The 16,409-nt window shown below is 41.1% G+C and overlaps 1 protein-coding gene across 1 annotated transcript in view; it reads right to left on the bottom strand.

Moving 5' to 3' along the window:
• Positions 1 to 16,409, bottom strand: part of lrp4 (low density lipoprotein receptor-related protein 4) — a 105,922-nt gene that overhangs the window by 43,657 nt on the left and 45,856 nt on the right. The window contains exon 2 of the mRNA XM_030725997.1: positions 15,965 to 16,111. Coding sequence (XP_030581857.1) covers positions 15,965 to 16,111 — 147 coding nt within the window. The remainder of the gene's footprint in view (positions 1 to 15,964; positions 16,112 to 16,409) is intronic.

The following is a 16,409-nucleotide window of genomic DNA, read 5'->3' as shown; positions in this document are numbered from 1 at the left end:
ACAATGTGTGGCACAGAAAGAGCCATTAACAGTCTGGAGCTGGTGTTCCTCTGATTCAGTTCATTTCCAGTCTAAAAGCCAAAAGCACACAGAAACCTGCAACATTGAAAAGAATGACAGAAATGTAATAAGTTTCAAAATTTAAAAGTATCTCCCTTGCCCTTCCTTAAACCCAGACTAATCCCCTCTGTCCCCCTCTTCTGTCTCAGTCTCTACTCACTCTTTATTTTCCCTCTCACAGCCGACCCCGACAGAGGTGGCTTATCTGATCCTAGGCAGCTCTGGTCGGTAGCCAGCGCATATTTGAGTCCGTCAGAGCGCAGTGGCGCTGCCAGCAGTTTTTTCTGGCAGCGTGTCTGGCGGCAGCTTGTGTAATGGACTTTTTTTCTCCTCCTCCTCCACCTATACAGTAAACAGACCTCCGGCCTCGCCCTCGCCACAACCCCACTTTGCATTCAGAAACCCATCGAAAGCTCACAGCAGAATTATGTTTATGTAGCCCCAAAAAAGTAGTAATCAACTCTTTAGAGTGTTTATCATAGTCTGGTGTATAAAGCAAACCCTCAAAAAGAGTTCCTGTTTTTATTACCTTATTTATCACCGTCTGCTTTGTAAAAACTGCAAAATGAAGTGAAAGACTGAGGAATTATGAACTGCAGGGGCAGAGAAATTATTTGGGTCCAATACTCACTGCAAAACTGCATCACAGCAATATGAAAGTAATCCATCAGAAATATACTTAAGCACCAAACCGGAACAGTCTTTATTTAAAACAGCCCTATTCAGAGAGCCATTTTACAACATATTTTTATTTTTTTAATGCTCAATACAAAGAGATTAATGCTTATGTAGCACAAGAGAGAAATGCTAAACTTCCAACTAGGGCTTCACAATATGACTCTCGATCATGATTCAGGCTTCCCACAGTCAAACCAGCACGATCAAATCAAGCATGCCATAAATCAGTGCGTGACCACGTGCCTACATGCTCCAATCACAGCCGTTCACTGCACCGTGAGGCTCGAAGTTTCCAGGACTAGTCTGTACGAGTAACACTACATTAAAAGACAAATACACAACAAGATTCAAATGTCTGGCAGAGCAGAAGGCAGATCATCATCATCACTGCTTGGAAACATTTTGGATTTACTGCAAGCAAAGTTAACCGTGCAAAGAGCGCTGCAGAGTTGTGTCTGCATCGCAAAGCAACACAACTAACTTATCCAACCACCTGAAAGCACACCACAAACAGTAAACAGTATCATTTTTACCTCAGAAAGGCATGCTTTGTATCCAAAGTTTCAATAAAAAAATCTATTACTCAAAATACAAATGCATCACAATGGTATCTTTACTGAATGAACTGCACAAGTGTGTCTAAGATTAGCAGCGAGACCATCTTGAACATTTTACTGTCCATTATGGCAGATTGATGCTGAAACGTTTGCTTGTTGCCATGACAAATCTCTGTGGAGTGCTTGACACCAGTGAGTAACACCCAAGTGCTGTCATCTTCACAGCCCACACGCGCTCTTCTTAAGAAGCTGAATGACAGGAAATACTCTGATACAGTCTAATTCAGCATTATATGACTATTAGGATCATCAACTAGCTGAGTGAATGCATTTCAGGAATCTCGTCTTTTTATATACTAAATGTGGCCTACTCATCCATTTAATTGACAAGGGTAATTAGCTTTGCTAATTTGCCTAGAAATTGCCCATAAAACAACAAATGTGCCCTTAACCTTGACCACAATTTGGGTGAAGACCCATTAGGTGATCACAGCGTTTACGTTTCACTTAAATCTAACCAGTACTCTGGGAATAGCGGCGGTTTTTGGGAACTATCACCATGGCATAACCTCATTGGTTCTTTAGCCAGATAAGCTAAAAAAGAAAAGAGGATAATAAACCAACTTAAAGACATTTAAAATACAACAGGATTTAAAAAACAAAACACATTATTATTAATCATTTCAGTCAGGATACCACTTGCCTTGAGGTGACTGAATTGAACTGTATGAACTGCAATGGTTCATGGGGCCATTATATTCAAACTGGGTAGTTTATGTAATGTATCTGCTCAGTTAATTCCATCTCTGCCTGCCTTTTTGATTTCTACATATTTTTTGACCTGATTAAATTGTTGGACCAAAGCAGAATAATCTCTGCAATGAGCATTCTTGGGTCATCAGAGGCAGAGTTGGGTAATTGGATTACAGGCTGAGTCCATCTGCATTTTTCATCAGTTTTTTTTGGTTTTGGTGGGGGTTAAGGGGTGAAGCTTGGTGTAATTTTTGCAATGTTATTTTGCTACTTAAGAGGTTTGCCTCCTCAAGAGTTTAACTTATTAATGCCAACATGTGAGCTGAGAGTTGTAGAGAAGTATTTGCTGCCTTCCTGATTTTTTTTTTTTTTTTTTTTTTTTGCATGTGTCACACTTATATTTTTCAGATCAAACAAATTTTAATATTAGGCAAAGATACCCAGAGTAAATACAAAATGCAGTTTTTAAATTATGATCTGAACCTACTTAGCCCTGTGTGAAAAAATAACTGCCCTCTAAACCTGATAATTAAACTTAGCATAAAAAGTAAGGAAATTTGTGTTTGGCCGATTATTTCTTTGTTGTATCAATGACGTCTTGGCAATAAATCTTGTACAGTTGGAAAGTCTGTCTATTGCCACATTTGTAAGGAAAATGCATTTGCGTGCTGAGCAGCAGAGGTGAGTATGTGGGTTGCACCCATGAAAAACTTGCTAAATGTTCTCTGTCAAACAGCTTATTCTTCTACTGACTCTATTGGTTTGGTGTTTTTTGTTGGATGTGATGACTGAAGAAACAAGACATACTGGCAATTTAACAGTTCACCCATTTAACAAACAGGGGTCTCAGTGGGACATACACATCCACAACAACTGCTGGTCACCAGCTTAGTTATATACTGTTGTGAGATGGCATTCCCATTTTTCAACCAGCAATTATCCAATCCATGAGTTTTCAAAGTGCTCAAATTTTGGTAGGCCAGCCACTTTTGGAAAGGTTCACCACTGTTCCAAGTTATCTCCATTTGTGGAACATGGTAATAATAATAATCAGACGATAGATGTCAGTGGCTTTGTTTCTCAGCTGCTTCTTTACATTGTTTCATGATGTGTTGCTTTTTGAGATCTTTTAGCCTGCTTTACTTCACAGATTCTATTGAAGTGATTTGATCCAACAGATCTGGCAGTAATCACGCCTGTTCAAGATGGTCTCGCTGCTAATCACGCCTGAGCTTTTATAAAATAAATAAATAAATAAAATTGGTTTATCACAATTAATTCCCGATTTAACAAGTGGGGCGATTACTTTTCCACACATGGCAGGGAGGTTTGGATAGCTTTATTCCCTTAATAAATGAAATCATTTAAAAACTGCATTTTGTATTTACCTGGGTTATCTTTGTTTAATATTAAAATATGTTTGATGACAAGTGCGAGAAATATGCAAAAAATTAAGAAATAAGAAAGGGGGCAAATACTTTTTCACAGCACTGTAGATTTTCATTTTCAATTTCTTTCTTAACAACGTATCCTGGAACCCATACCAGGTAAACTAGCCCGTTATTGCTCTCTCTCCACCAACACCACCACGTGTTACAGGTTGTATGCCTTGACCCTATGTCAACAGCATATTATCCCCACCTGTTAAGAGGATGAAAGGTGTCCTTCATTTAGGCCCGTTTTTGTTCAGTAATCTCAAATAAGGTGAGTTTGTAGCCTTTTTCACAAAATGTGGGTGTGTCTGCAACATGTGAAGCCATCGCCCAATCCCAATGGAGAGACCAAATAATTTAATAAGGCATCTTTCCAACAGCTTCCAACAGAAAAATACTTACTCTAGGTGCTGCTGTAGCTTTGATTGTAGACAATTGCACAGGTTGAGAAGAGCTCAGGTAGGTAACAAGCATGCACGCACACACACACATGCCAAAAGGATTCCACTAAAGCAAACACAGCTGCAGTTGTCTGTCTGGTTGTGTGACATCAGATGCATGAACACGTCTACTTGAGGCATCAGCCAAATCAACACTTAGAACCTGAGCTGTGACTGCAAGTACGTTTAAAAATGTATTCACCAAATACAGCAACTCCAAGAGCTCCAAGATGTGGGGCATCATGACCTCCAGTAGAAAAAAAAAAAATCAAAACGCCGAACAACCAGCTAAAATATGCGAGCGCCAAAACAGACGTGCTGACACCACCTGACAATGAAAATTTGTTTTACATTAATAATGATGTTCTATGTGGAAAGAGCTAAACAGACTCTATATAACACCTCCTTTGTGTTGCTTCACCTTTTCCCTGTACCTATCAATCAATCATTTGCTATTTCCAATTATTCTTTTAATTGTGCACGCTGCAAACTCTCACAGCCTGAGGTGATGTCTGCAAACTGCTCGTTTTGTTTGGCTGTCAAAAAGCTCAGCAGAACTGCTATAATTGTGCAATTAATTAAATTTCATTGATACATAATGAAGTACAGCGAAGCAACAGCACTCTGTGTTTGTGAAACTATTTTCAATTCTGGCTGCCGTTTTCTTCACATAAATAAAACACCGGCATCTGCCGCCATTCCCTTATTGTCTGGCACCGAGCCAAAACGCTGCACTAAACTTATTCTTTTCAGCCGCCAGCAGTTTTGCAATTTCTCTGATTTGAGCTGCCATGTGAAAAATATAGTGCTACACCATTTAAACATCCCCGTGTACCTCAGTTTTGGACAGCACAAAAGCACTTCATTGATTTTTAAAAATCAACAAATCAGACCCACATTTTTGTTTTCCAAATGCCTCTTAAAACTGACTGTAAACCACACCAGCTAAACTCAATGGGAAAGTACAGAAGTCGCAACTGTGTCAGAGTAAGAGGTAAGCCTGCAGATTTGGGCAGCATTTATTATACGTTAGCACTGCATCAACACAGCGCTCTTCTCTCTGTTCATCAAACCAAAGCATAGGCGCGATCTCTGACAAAACAACACAGGGTGGGGGGGGTTCTGCTGCCAAATTCAATATCAGCTGGTAAAGCACGGCTTTGGCTAACACATGTAAAACAATGTTAACACAAGGCTCACGCAAATCAAGATAAATGTGACATGGTAACAGCTGCCCAACTTATATTTGAAGGCCTACAAATCTTAAGTAGTGCTTTGTTTGCACCCAAATGAAGATTAATAAACTAGATAAACACAAACAAAAACTTGAAGCAATTGTGAATGCAAAAGGAATATATAAGGAGTATTTTCATTTAACTAGGGCCACAAAAAACCAATTCCTAAATCAACTGGCTTATATTGCTGAGCCCTCTAATATGAAATTGTACTGATTATACTTCTAAAGAGCTTTAATCCAAAACCTCTGCTGTGGTTAACATTTAAAACCTACTCAGACAAGTTTGTACAGGATTTAAAAAGAAAGTAAACCCAGGCCCGCTCCAATAACCTCTTTGTCTCTCCTCTTACTTCTGTCACTTTCCCCATGCCCTCGCTCAGCCTCTAATCATGCCCTCTTCTGTGTGAACAAGTGTGCCCGCCTCGTTTGCAGAGCAGGGAGTAAATATTTAGGAGGGAGGTGGAGGAGAGGACAGAGCGAGCGTTGGATAAAGACGGCCAGGAGGAGGAGGAGGATTATGCTAATGTGTCCAAACAGCTACGGGCAAATCCCGCGACAGAAAGAGGGAGACGGACAAAACAACGGGGTGAAAAAGAAGGGGAAGAGAGACGAACTGAGTGACGCCAGAAATTCAGCCGCATAGTGAGAAACTAAATGAGAAAGTGTTGGGTTTAAAAAAAAAAAAAAAGCAAAGTGAGCTGGGTGTGCAGGATTCCTGTGGTCAGAGGGCAGAGACAAGGAGGATGCAAAAACAGAGGGCTTCAGAGGGAGAAAAAAGATGAGGGGGACGAAGAGAGAAAACGATACAGAGAGAAGGAGGGAATGGGGTCCTAATCTTCTCCGCTCCTGCTTTCAGATCAGCTGAGCTCCTGCAGTCCCAGCTACTTTCTGATTGGCTAAGACTGCAGAGAGTGGTGGATTAAAGGACAGAGGGGGGTATTTCTTATTTTTTGGTGGTGTGTGTGTGTGTGTGTGTATATGTGTGTTTGGTACTGGGAAGCTATATGAATGCCCTTGTGAGAATCACTTTAATGCAAGGACACAGTGGTCACTCACTTACTTTGCTGACTAGTCTCAGATTTGATCTTGAGTTTGGGGTCAGGATTAGACTATTAATCCTTACACATATCTGAAGTCTTGCAGTATTGTCAGTTCTCTTAGGCTTAGACACCTGGAGATTAGTGTTGTCTTCATTTAAAGTTTATTTCCCAAAAAGCTCATTTAGGAGGAAAAAAAGCAAGAGGAAAAAACTCAGAGCTGTTCAGACTCCTGTCAAAATGGCTCAGACAAAAAAAAAAGACCTAATCAAGCTTTAAGCTTAACTTAAGTCTGTGTAAAACGCTTAGCTTTAGATTTAAAATCAGAGTCAAGTCTCAGAGCATGAACATAAATGTAAAAAAAGAAAACATGGGCAATTTAAATCCAAAGATATTATATAATTTATTATTATTATAAGGACTTAGATCACAAATATTTGAACACTAATTGACACTGCAAGGCTTTGATTTCCAAATACACAGTCAAGAAACTTGCAAAAGGTTTCATTAATAAACTAGCACTGACTGGTGCCAGCTTCAGAGCTTCTCAGAACACCAAGTCGTGAATACCAAGTCAGTGACAAATGAATTCTTCTCATGAATATGGTGAACATTACACCACCTGGAGGCCTGGTTATACCTGACAGGAGGGTCCTCACAAGTCATAGTAGCAAATGTGTGTGTACATATACCTGTGAATGTGTGTGTTTGCTATTGTAGCGCACACACCCACTTCCCAAACCTCACAGACTTGTGTGAGCTGACAGCAGAGGAAGCCAAGTCTCATGCAGTGCTTTCAATCTCGCCCAACAGAGATTTTCCCTCTTCCATTTCATCTCACATCCATCGTCAACGCACACGCACGCACACACACACACACACACACACACAACATATATCTCCTCTGCACCCCCTGTCTCCTCACTAGCTGAAATCATTTACTCTTTCACAACCTCAGCTGCTTTCAACTCAGCGGGATGCCAACAGTGTGGCAACGTGTGTGTGTGTGTGTGTGTGTGTGTGTGTGTGTGTGTGTGTGTGTTTGCTTCAGTGTAAGTCAAATGTGGAGAGAAATAACTGGAAGGATGACCTATAACAGTGAGGGAGGACGATGAAGTGGGAGGACATGAATGGTGAAATAACACAAGATGAATTAGTTGTCCCGGGCTATCTTATCTGCTGTTGTTGGGAATATCCACTGTTACTGTGTTCTAATAAATCGCATTGCCTTGAACTGGGAAGAGAGGTCAGAGAAATTGAGAGCTAGATAAAATATGATGGAAGACAGAAAAATGAATCAGACTACAGCTGCTGGAGGGGTTTTTACAAAGGGACAGGCCACAGCCAATAGGTGAGTACTGCTCTATGGCAATCCCATTCAGTGTCTGAGAAGATGGTTACAGTAACGCCCGATCACTTGAACGTTAACAGGCTTCCAGCATGGAGTGCAGCATAGAGGCTGATGTGAAAAAATGCTACTGGATAACATCGAGGTTATTAAAAAAAGAAAAGAAGGTCCTTCAGGACCGTTTGTATTCGGGGTACACGGCAGTGATTTGGTGGTCCATAAAATGCTACACGTGGAGTCATCTAATGAGTCAATGTGCTGATGGCTTTTCAGAGGACTGCACGCAAGTGCGTCTCTGTAGCCTCTGTGAGGACTGAATCCCCATAATCCTTCTTTCTAGCAAAGAGCTGCACCTTCCCGGTGTCTTCTGGGCCAAGTCCAAAGCCTCGTTAACTGATGGTCAAAGTTTAAACTCGTTACGAGTCTCATAAGCGTTTTTTTTTATCCTTGTTAATATTTTCCCTTTAAATCTGGCTACTAGTACTAAATGAAAGTTTCAAATCTGTAATTTGAAAGAAACTGAGAAATGTGAAACATGTACACAATGTTAGCAATTATTACATCAATTATAACCTTCAAACTGAACAAAAACATCCAAGGACGACACAAATTTCTCTCTTGCTTTTTTGTTTTTACAGTAATCTGTTGTGATAACGTGTCAAACTGCATTTTGTTTGACACGATTTCACAGTTGTTATCGCCCACACTTATTCTTCATTCTAAATAAACTACACTTTAGTGAGTGGAGAGCAGAACGAAGGTTAGGTGAACGAATGCTCACAACACGAGGCACGCATCGTTCTTTTCAAATCTCACGATGTCCTTCCTCTTTATTCACTGTCCACTTCAGGTTTTCCTGATCTCACTGTGCAACCTTCAACACAATAAGCCCTTACTGCCATTTCCATAGGAACCAGACTCACAAAGCCAGTATGCCCTTCCTTCTCTTATGTGATTTTATGGATGTGGAACTGAGTGCCAAAAACACAAACACGTATTCCTCTAATGGAGCAGCACTTCATACCTCTTAAGCTCATTCTTTTGGCCTGCAATCAAACATAGTAAAATGTGCCTGTGCGCCACATGGAGACGTGCACACCCCCCTGAGCTGAGACAGCTCTATCAATGAAAGAATGGGGGTGTTATTAATTTGATTAAAAGTCTGTGAGTTATGCCTTCATTAAACTTCATCAAGGCTAATTAGTATCCTGTCCTTGAGATGTGCGACCCACTAACATGCTCTTCAACTAGACACTTCTGATGATCATAATGCTGTCATAAAGATCTCTATGAGTTTAGTCAGGCACTGTGAAAATGCAATAATCATGTTCAGTCTTTAGTTATTTTTTAGCACACTTTTTCTGCATAATGGCTTCAAAATCATGTTATTTTAGGTCTTTATTCTGAAGTTTGAGACACATACTGAGCGTAAATTACAAACTTCTTACGCTGACAGATAAGTAACTGCGGGTAAAATAAAGTAGGAGGACTTTAGTGTGAGGGTTTATTTTGATGTGGGAATTTGTACCAGACTGTCATTGAGAAAAAGTGCCGAGCCCGAACTCCAAACTTGGTTTACCAGTTCATGTTCCAATCCAACTCTGGATACTGGAACAGAATAAGATTGTGTATTCCTTATGGAATATAGACACAATTTTTCCAGCTGTGAAAAACAGCCAGAAAACCGCGTTTGCTGAACATTAGAAGGAATAGCTGTGGGAAGTGGCTGGGAAGGCTGGAGACAGGAGTTATCCGGGCCACTTTATGTCATGGTCCTGGGCCGGTGGCCCAGAATTCTATGTTCTTGTTATATAGTTGTTTTTGTTCCCCTGCGTTCTGTTGTGCTGGTGTCAGTTATCCCTCTGTCATATCGTCAGGTGTCAAGTTACTTCCTGTTTTATGTTGATAGTCGTCCTGTCTCTGTCTCTTGTGTTCAGTTTTGCTTCCCCTGGTCCTGTCCTTGTAGTTAGCGTCACCCGTGTTCCCAGCTGTTTCCTATTTGTCCATTACCTCGCGTGTGTATATAAGTCTTGTGGTTTCCATGCTTGTCGCGTCATTGGTTGTTGTCCGCTGTCCTATGCTTAGTCGTGTTAGTTCTAGTGAGTGAAGTCTAGTCTGTTTCGCGTCTCTCCCCCGTCTGGTGTATTTCCGGGGAGAGCTCATGGTTATTTCTTGTAAGATTGTGTAAATAAACGTGTGAGTGAATTACACCGTCCTGGAGTCTGCATACTGGGGTCCTCCTTCCTGCCTGCGCAGCGGCCAGCCGCGACACTTTAGTTTTAAAAAACGAATTTATTTTTGCCTTTGTGACCAAATAAGCAGAAGGGAAACTGGTTCAAAAAAGAAATTTGGATTTAAGCAAAGCGCTGGTTGTGTTATAGTCCTTTCAAACTACTGCCTGACTGATCCTGGATTTTGTGAACAAATTCCAATGTTTAGGGAATAAAAAATTCTGATATTGATTTACAAATACATACATACATATATTATGTCTTATGATACGATGTTTATTAACACTCCTGGCAATACTACAGGGCATGAGCTGCAGACAGTCCTGAGACAAAATATTGTAAATAATACTCTCTCTGATAACACCATCTTTTTTCAGCATTAAGTTCTATAAAAACAAAAAAAAATGATATACAGTCTAAGTTTTCTGTATTTTGGAGCTTCAGCATTAGTGTTTCAGCCGGCACCAAGTTGGTTTTTTGAAGTTACCTTACATGGATGAAAGGGTGGAGGCGCTAAACCTTAGTTAAGAGTGCGATGCACAGACACAAAAACAGAAAAAAGCTGCAGCACAAACTTCAGGGATGGTCTGTACCACACAGCAAGCCATCATGTTTAGAAATGCACTGACTGAAATTTTCATGGCCGATTCAGATGTTTTTCTAAGTGAGACCTGCCCATACTAATTTTAAGGACTATAATTGGCAGCACATGCAAATAAAAATAAACTTTTCTTCAATGCATAATAATATTTTCACAATAAAAGAAATTAAATTTTACGATATCCCCCAAACTGCACCAGTCTTTAAGTTACAGGCTCTTCTGAAGTCTCTGATTAGCTTTATTGTTATGTTCCTCACACAGTTTGCACAGCTAATGACCTGGCTGTGAGTGTTTGTGTGACTTTTTGCCTGCAACACTCTGCGCGTGGCGTGCATGCACGAAACAAATGGCTTGTTATTGGGACAAGGAAAACGCCCAATTCCAGTGCCTGGTGTATCTCCAATAACACTGAATCAAATAAACCATTGAAAATACTCCAAAAAACTTCAACAGGCACACACACACACACACACACACACACACACAGTGACAAGGTCCAGTTTAATGAATACTGGATGATACTTAGCAGATGCTGATCCAGACACCTGTCAATTTGAGTATCCAGGTGGATGAGTTATGCAACATTTCACCCACTCAGAGTGTTTACGAAGGGGAGGCCAAACACGGAGGCCAAACGCGTTCTATGTACCAGGCTGTAAATAAGCTTTTTCAGGCTTACATCAGTTGTGCTCTATTCCAAGAAATCACAAAATGACGTCCTTTTCAAATCAGTTGTATTTTTTGAACTTGTATTAGAACAAATTATAACATAAAATAAGGGAAGTGGAGCAGAAAATCTTACACACTCACTGGTACAAACTTGAGAAGTATTTTATGAAAACAGGTAGATTTATGATAAACCGGCAAAGACCCCCACCCCCCACTCAGTGTGGTCCAGTATAAACAGGGAGGTGAAGAGGAGAACCCATAGCTGTAAAGTCCATTTCCTCGTCACCTTCATGCAACACCAACTCCTTCAGACTAAAGTTCCAGCACTGACATTAACAACTCCACATACTTTATCCAATATACACACAAAAACCTCCACAACAACATTTTTACATGCACCTCTTAGTCCCCAATGTTCCTCCCTGCTCCCTCTTTGGTCTCTGTGCAGCTATGAAACTTTATCTGGGGGAACACAAGCACATGGCACCCGCGCACACACATGCACACACAAGAACAGCCACAGCTGCACTGCAGTTTCCACATGATCCCCACATTGTAATTAGATCAGACGTTTACACCAATAGCTTCATAGGCACAGTCAGACACTTTGTCTTCACTGCCATCTTCATGAGTTTCTCACACACACACACACACACACACACACACACACACACACACACACACACACACACACACACACACACACACACACACACACACACACACAGATTCCTCCAGCCTGATTCAGGACAACTCTACTTTGTCTGAAAATTGTTGAGAATTAGTTTAAGGTTCAAACAACACAAACTATAATGCTACAATTCTGAAGGAAAGACAATGTATCTTTATGTGCTTATCTGTGTCGCTCTAGATTCTCACGGTCTTTCTCTCTCTCTCTCTCACACACACACACACACACACACACACACACACACACACACACACACACACACACACCTGCTGATCCTGCTCAATCGAGGAACCCGCACTCTCTCCATCTTACAGAGATTCAGTTCAACTCTTCGCCATGTTTGGAAAAATGTTAAAAACCATAAAATCTCTCTTCTCAGTTTTACGATCCATTTCCCTTAATTTAATCAGTCTAATAGAAGCAGAGTTACACGACACAAGAATACAAACACACATGCAAACACTATAAAATTAAACACTATTTCATTTTAAGAAGTAGCTAAAATATTCCTTTGCCTGAGAAAATGTATAATTCAGCTGGCAGAGGAATAATCTAAGAACGGGAAGACACTTGCTCTTTAAGCGCCTGCCTCTGATGAATGTGCTCTGGTCTGATATTTGGAAATACAGAGAAGATTTTAATAAAGAAAAAAGTAATGGCAGAATTTTGGAGTTGTGATCTTAATCACTCAAGCTGCCTTCCTGTTACCACAACTGGTCAGCTGTGCTTTCAGACGGTTCCTTTAAGTAGACAATCAGAGCTTGAGGGTTTTTTCACCTGCATATTTGAAACCAAGGCAACAAAAGTGATACTTTATTTTATGATTTGTAGTCTTTACTGGTGAACAACTGAACAACTGCAATGAGCTGATCTGTGGGCCCTCATGATGTAATGGGACCATTGATGAAGTTGATGCAGCGGCAAGAAGAAGCGGTGCATTTGCGTGACAGTATCTGAAGTTTTTAAATGGCTGAGTACTTCAACAAAACAAAATCTATGTGATATGAGGACTGCGATTACGATATTGACCAGAGAAGTCCAAGAGAACAGAGAACCAGCATGCAGCTACGCAGTGGTGGAGCAGAGGATCGATCAGACAGTACTAATGGATTAGGAAGGTCCAGCTAGATGCTCTGATATCCGTCATCTGCTTTCATGCGTCTCCTAAATAAGTAACAAGACGCAGATCAATACACGGGAATCTGACACACTGAATATTCAACTGGCCAGACATCAATAACGCTTAGCATCCCCTCTCCCAACCTCTAACTAGCTTAATGTGACAGAGGAAGACAGATGGAGAAAGAATATCAGCACATGCACAAACACAACCACACAGCTCTACAAGCGTGTGAGGAAGTGTCAAAGAAAGGGGCAGCTCGCTTTTTTTTTTTTTTTTTCCATCTCTGTGAGCAAGTGAGGAACAGGAAAAAAAAGGAGACTCTCACATTGACATTTCACAGCGATACACCGAAGTGTTTAAAAAAGGTGTGGAGATCTCCTCCACTTGACAAACTGACATGCTCTACAGGAGAACACTCCTGTCTGCCTCAGCTGCCAAGACTTCCCTCCAGCCAAACTTCATCTGTTGCCAAAAGTCACTCGAGCATTTTTCTGCACGGGGCAGAGCGTCTCGCTCACAAGTACTACCCCACCTGACCGGTGACCCATTCAGCGTTTCACCGGGTGATGATGGGATCCATGTGGGCTCAATTATAGATTTTTTTTTTTTTCCTCCTTTCTATTCTACACTATTCATGTAGGGGGGAAAAAACTGCCTGAGAACATTTCTACATTTATAGCAAAATTCAGAAGTCATCCAGTTATGTAAAATTAGTGCCAGAGAGCAGCCAAGAACAACTAGAGTCTTGGCAAAGCGGTGGGAGTGTAATGCCTTGCTCATGGGGCTCATGTATAATATTTGGTCATCAACTGCTGATTTACTCCTTAGAGCCACATCTGGCACGCTGGTTGATGGAAAATTGATCTCGATTTAAATCAAACCCTTAAAAAGGAAATTACATGAGAACAAATTACATAAATATCAGTTCATAAATGTCCAAATCAAAATCATTTAGGTCAAGTAACCTAATAATGTCTGGATGCACTAAGTATCAAAAACTGTCAATTACTGAAAGTCTTTATTTTATTTTATTTTAATTAATTAATTGATTTAGACTGAATATTTAGTTTGGTTTCTTCATGAAACAGTTTTTGGAAAAAAGTATAAAAAATAACTCTGGTTTAAATTAAAAGCTGATAGATTATATAAAACATACTTCAACAAAGGCAAAGGTTCACTTTACACTGCCTTTGAATCTTGTACTGGATCCAGATGAAACCATGGTGTCCTTTGATGTGGTTTCACTTTTCACTTGCATACCCACAACTGAGGCAGTGGAGACCGTCAGAAGACGACTACAGGAAGACGATTCCTTACTGAACAGAACCAGCTTCACCCCAGATCAGATTTGTGCACTTTTAGATCTCTGCCTTACCACAACATATTTTAAATACAATGATGGATTCTACAGACAGAAGCATGGATGTGCCATGGGCTCCCCAGTGTCTCCCATTGTAGCCAACCTTTACATGGAGGAAGTGGAAAGTAAAGCTCTTGGTTCTTTCAAAGGGATGGCACCTAGCCACTGGTACAGATATGTAGATGACACCTGGGTCAAAATCAAAACCCATGAAGTAGAAGCCTTCACTCGTCACATTAACTCAGTGGATAAATACATACGTTTTACCAGGGAGGACACCAGAGATAACAAGTTACCATTCCTGGACTGTGCGGTGCTTATCGAGGAAGATGGAAGCCTCAACATTGAAGTTTACCGGAAGCCCACACACACAGACCAGTATCTCCTCTTTGACTCCCACCACCCTCTGGAACACAAACTTGGGGTGATCAGGACCCTACAACACCGTGCGGAAAGTGTTCCCTCTAAGGCAGAAGGGAAGCATAAGGAACACACACACATTAAGAAAGCCCTCAAAACATGCGGTTACCCCAACTGGGCCTTCATCAAATCAGCTAAGATGCACAGGAATGAAGGCCAAACACAAACTACAGAGAATAGGAAGGACAAGAGGAACAACATTGTCATCCCATATGTGTCGGGCTTGTCAGAGAAACTCAGAAGAATTTTCTCCAAGCATGACATCTCAGTATACTTCAAACCAAGTCACACCCTAAGACAAAAACTGGTTCATCCCAAGGACAAACCCGCCAAACACAAGATCAGCGATGTAGTGTATGCTGTTCAGTGCAGTGAAGAGTGCTCGGACCTCTACATTGGTGAAACCAAACAGCCTCTTCACAAACGAATGGCACAACATAGAAGAGCCACCTCGACAGGACAAGATTCAGCAGTACATCTGCATCTGAAGGAAAAAGGGCACTCTTTTGAGGATGCCAATGTTCACATTTTGGACAGGGAAAACAGATGGTTTGAAAGAGGAGTGAAAGAAGCCATCTATGTCCACTGTGAACAACCATCATTGAACAGAGGAGGTGGATTACGTCACCAACTTTCCCCCGCTTACAGTGCTGTCCTGAGCTCCCTTCCCAGACGTCTCAACCCCCATTCACACCTTTGTTCCAGTGACCTCAATAGGCCACAGGAAACAATGGAGCGGAGTCCTAAATTGGTTTCAACTGAAACCACTGATTAAATATGACCCACGCCCCCTTCACACCTGGGCACATGTGTTCACGCACATGATCAATAGAGGGTCATAACCACCTCCAGGGGACTACGCCCACAGGGGTTTAAATACCTGGGTCTCTCCACCATTTGGTTGAGAACTGAAGAAGCCTTTCGGATGAGAGGTGAAACGTCTTCAAGAAACAAAAAGAAGTCCAGTCGCCTTTTTCAAGCTCCAGAGACCACTGCCTTTGAAATGCCAGACTGTCCAAATTCATTAATCTCCAAGCGGTTGATTTCTTTTCAAATCAATCATGCTGACTAAACTAAGAGGGGATTGCATGGATTACTTTCACAGGTAATTCAGTGCTTTGGTTTCAATGCCACCTTGTTATCTACAACCACATATTGATCACGGGGGTGAATTCAACACAGGATTTCTCTTAGTTTGTGAGATGCTCGAAGTGGATTTTAAAAGCAAATGATTACACTAGAATCTTTTTTTCCACGATAGATGAATAAAGACCATAGAGACAGAAGACGATAACAAAAGCAAAAAATAAAGAGGCGGAGACTCACTGCATCCATCCTCATCACTGTGGTCCCCGCAGTCGTTATCTCCGTCACACTGCCACTGGGCCGGGATGCAGGTACACTCCCCAAATGCACTGATTGCACATGTAAAGTGGTTCCTCCCACACGAGCACTCAGTGCTGCCCTGAACTCCTGCACACACACAAAGGAAGAGAAGATTAGTTTACCGCACATGCTCGGGATAACTCACTTATTGGAATTCATATTACAACAAAATGATTCTGCCAGATGCACATAAATGCTGTAGATATTGAGACAGGGACTTTTACCCCTGCGTGTGACCTCCTGCTTACTTTAATCTTCACAATCAACCGCTCCCTGCTTAGTATGTTAGACAGAAGCCTTAGAAAGCCACAGTCTTAAACTATAAGCAAAAACTTTCTTTTTACTTTAATGCTATTTTCTATTTGATCATTCTCAAGCAGTGAAC

This window comes from Archocentrus centrarchus, unplaced genomic scaffold, assembly GCF_007364275.1.
Source record: "Archocentrus centrarchus isolate MPI-CPG fArcCen1 unplaced genomic scaffold, fArcCen1 scaffold_90_ctg1, whole genome shotgun sequence".
Taxonomy (NCBI): Eukaryota; Metazoa; Chordata; class Actinopteri; order Cichliformes; family Cichlidae; genus Archocentrus; species Archocentrus centrarchus.
The sequence above is the reverse complement of the archived record's forward strand: the minus strand, read 5'-3'. Positions and strand labels throughout refer to the sequence as shown.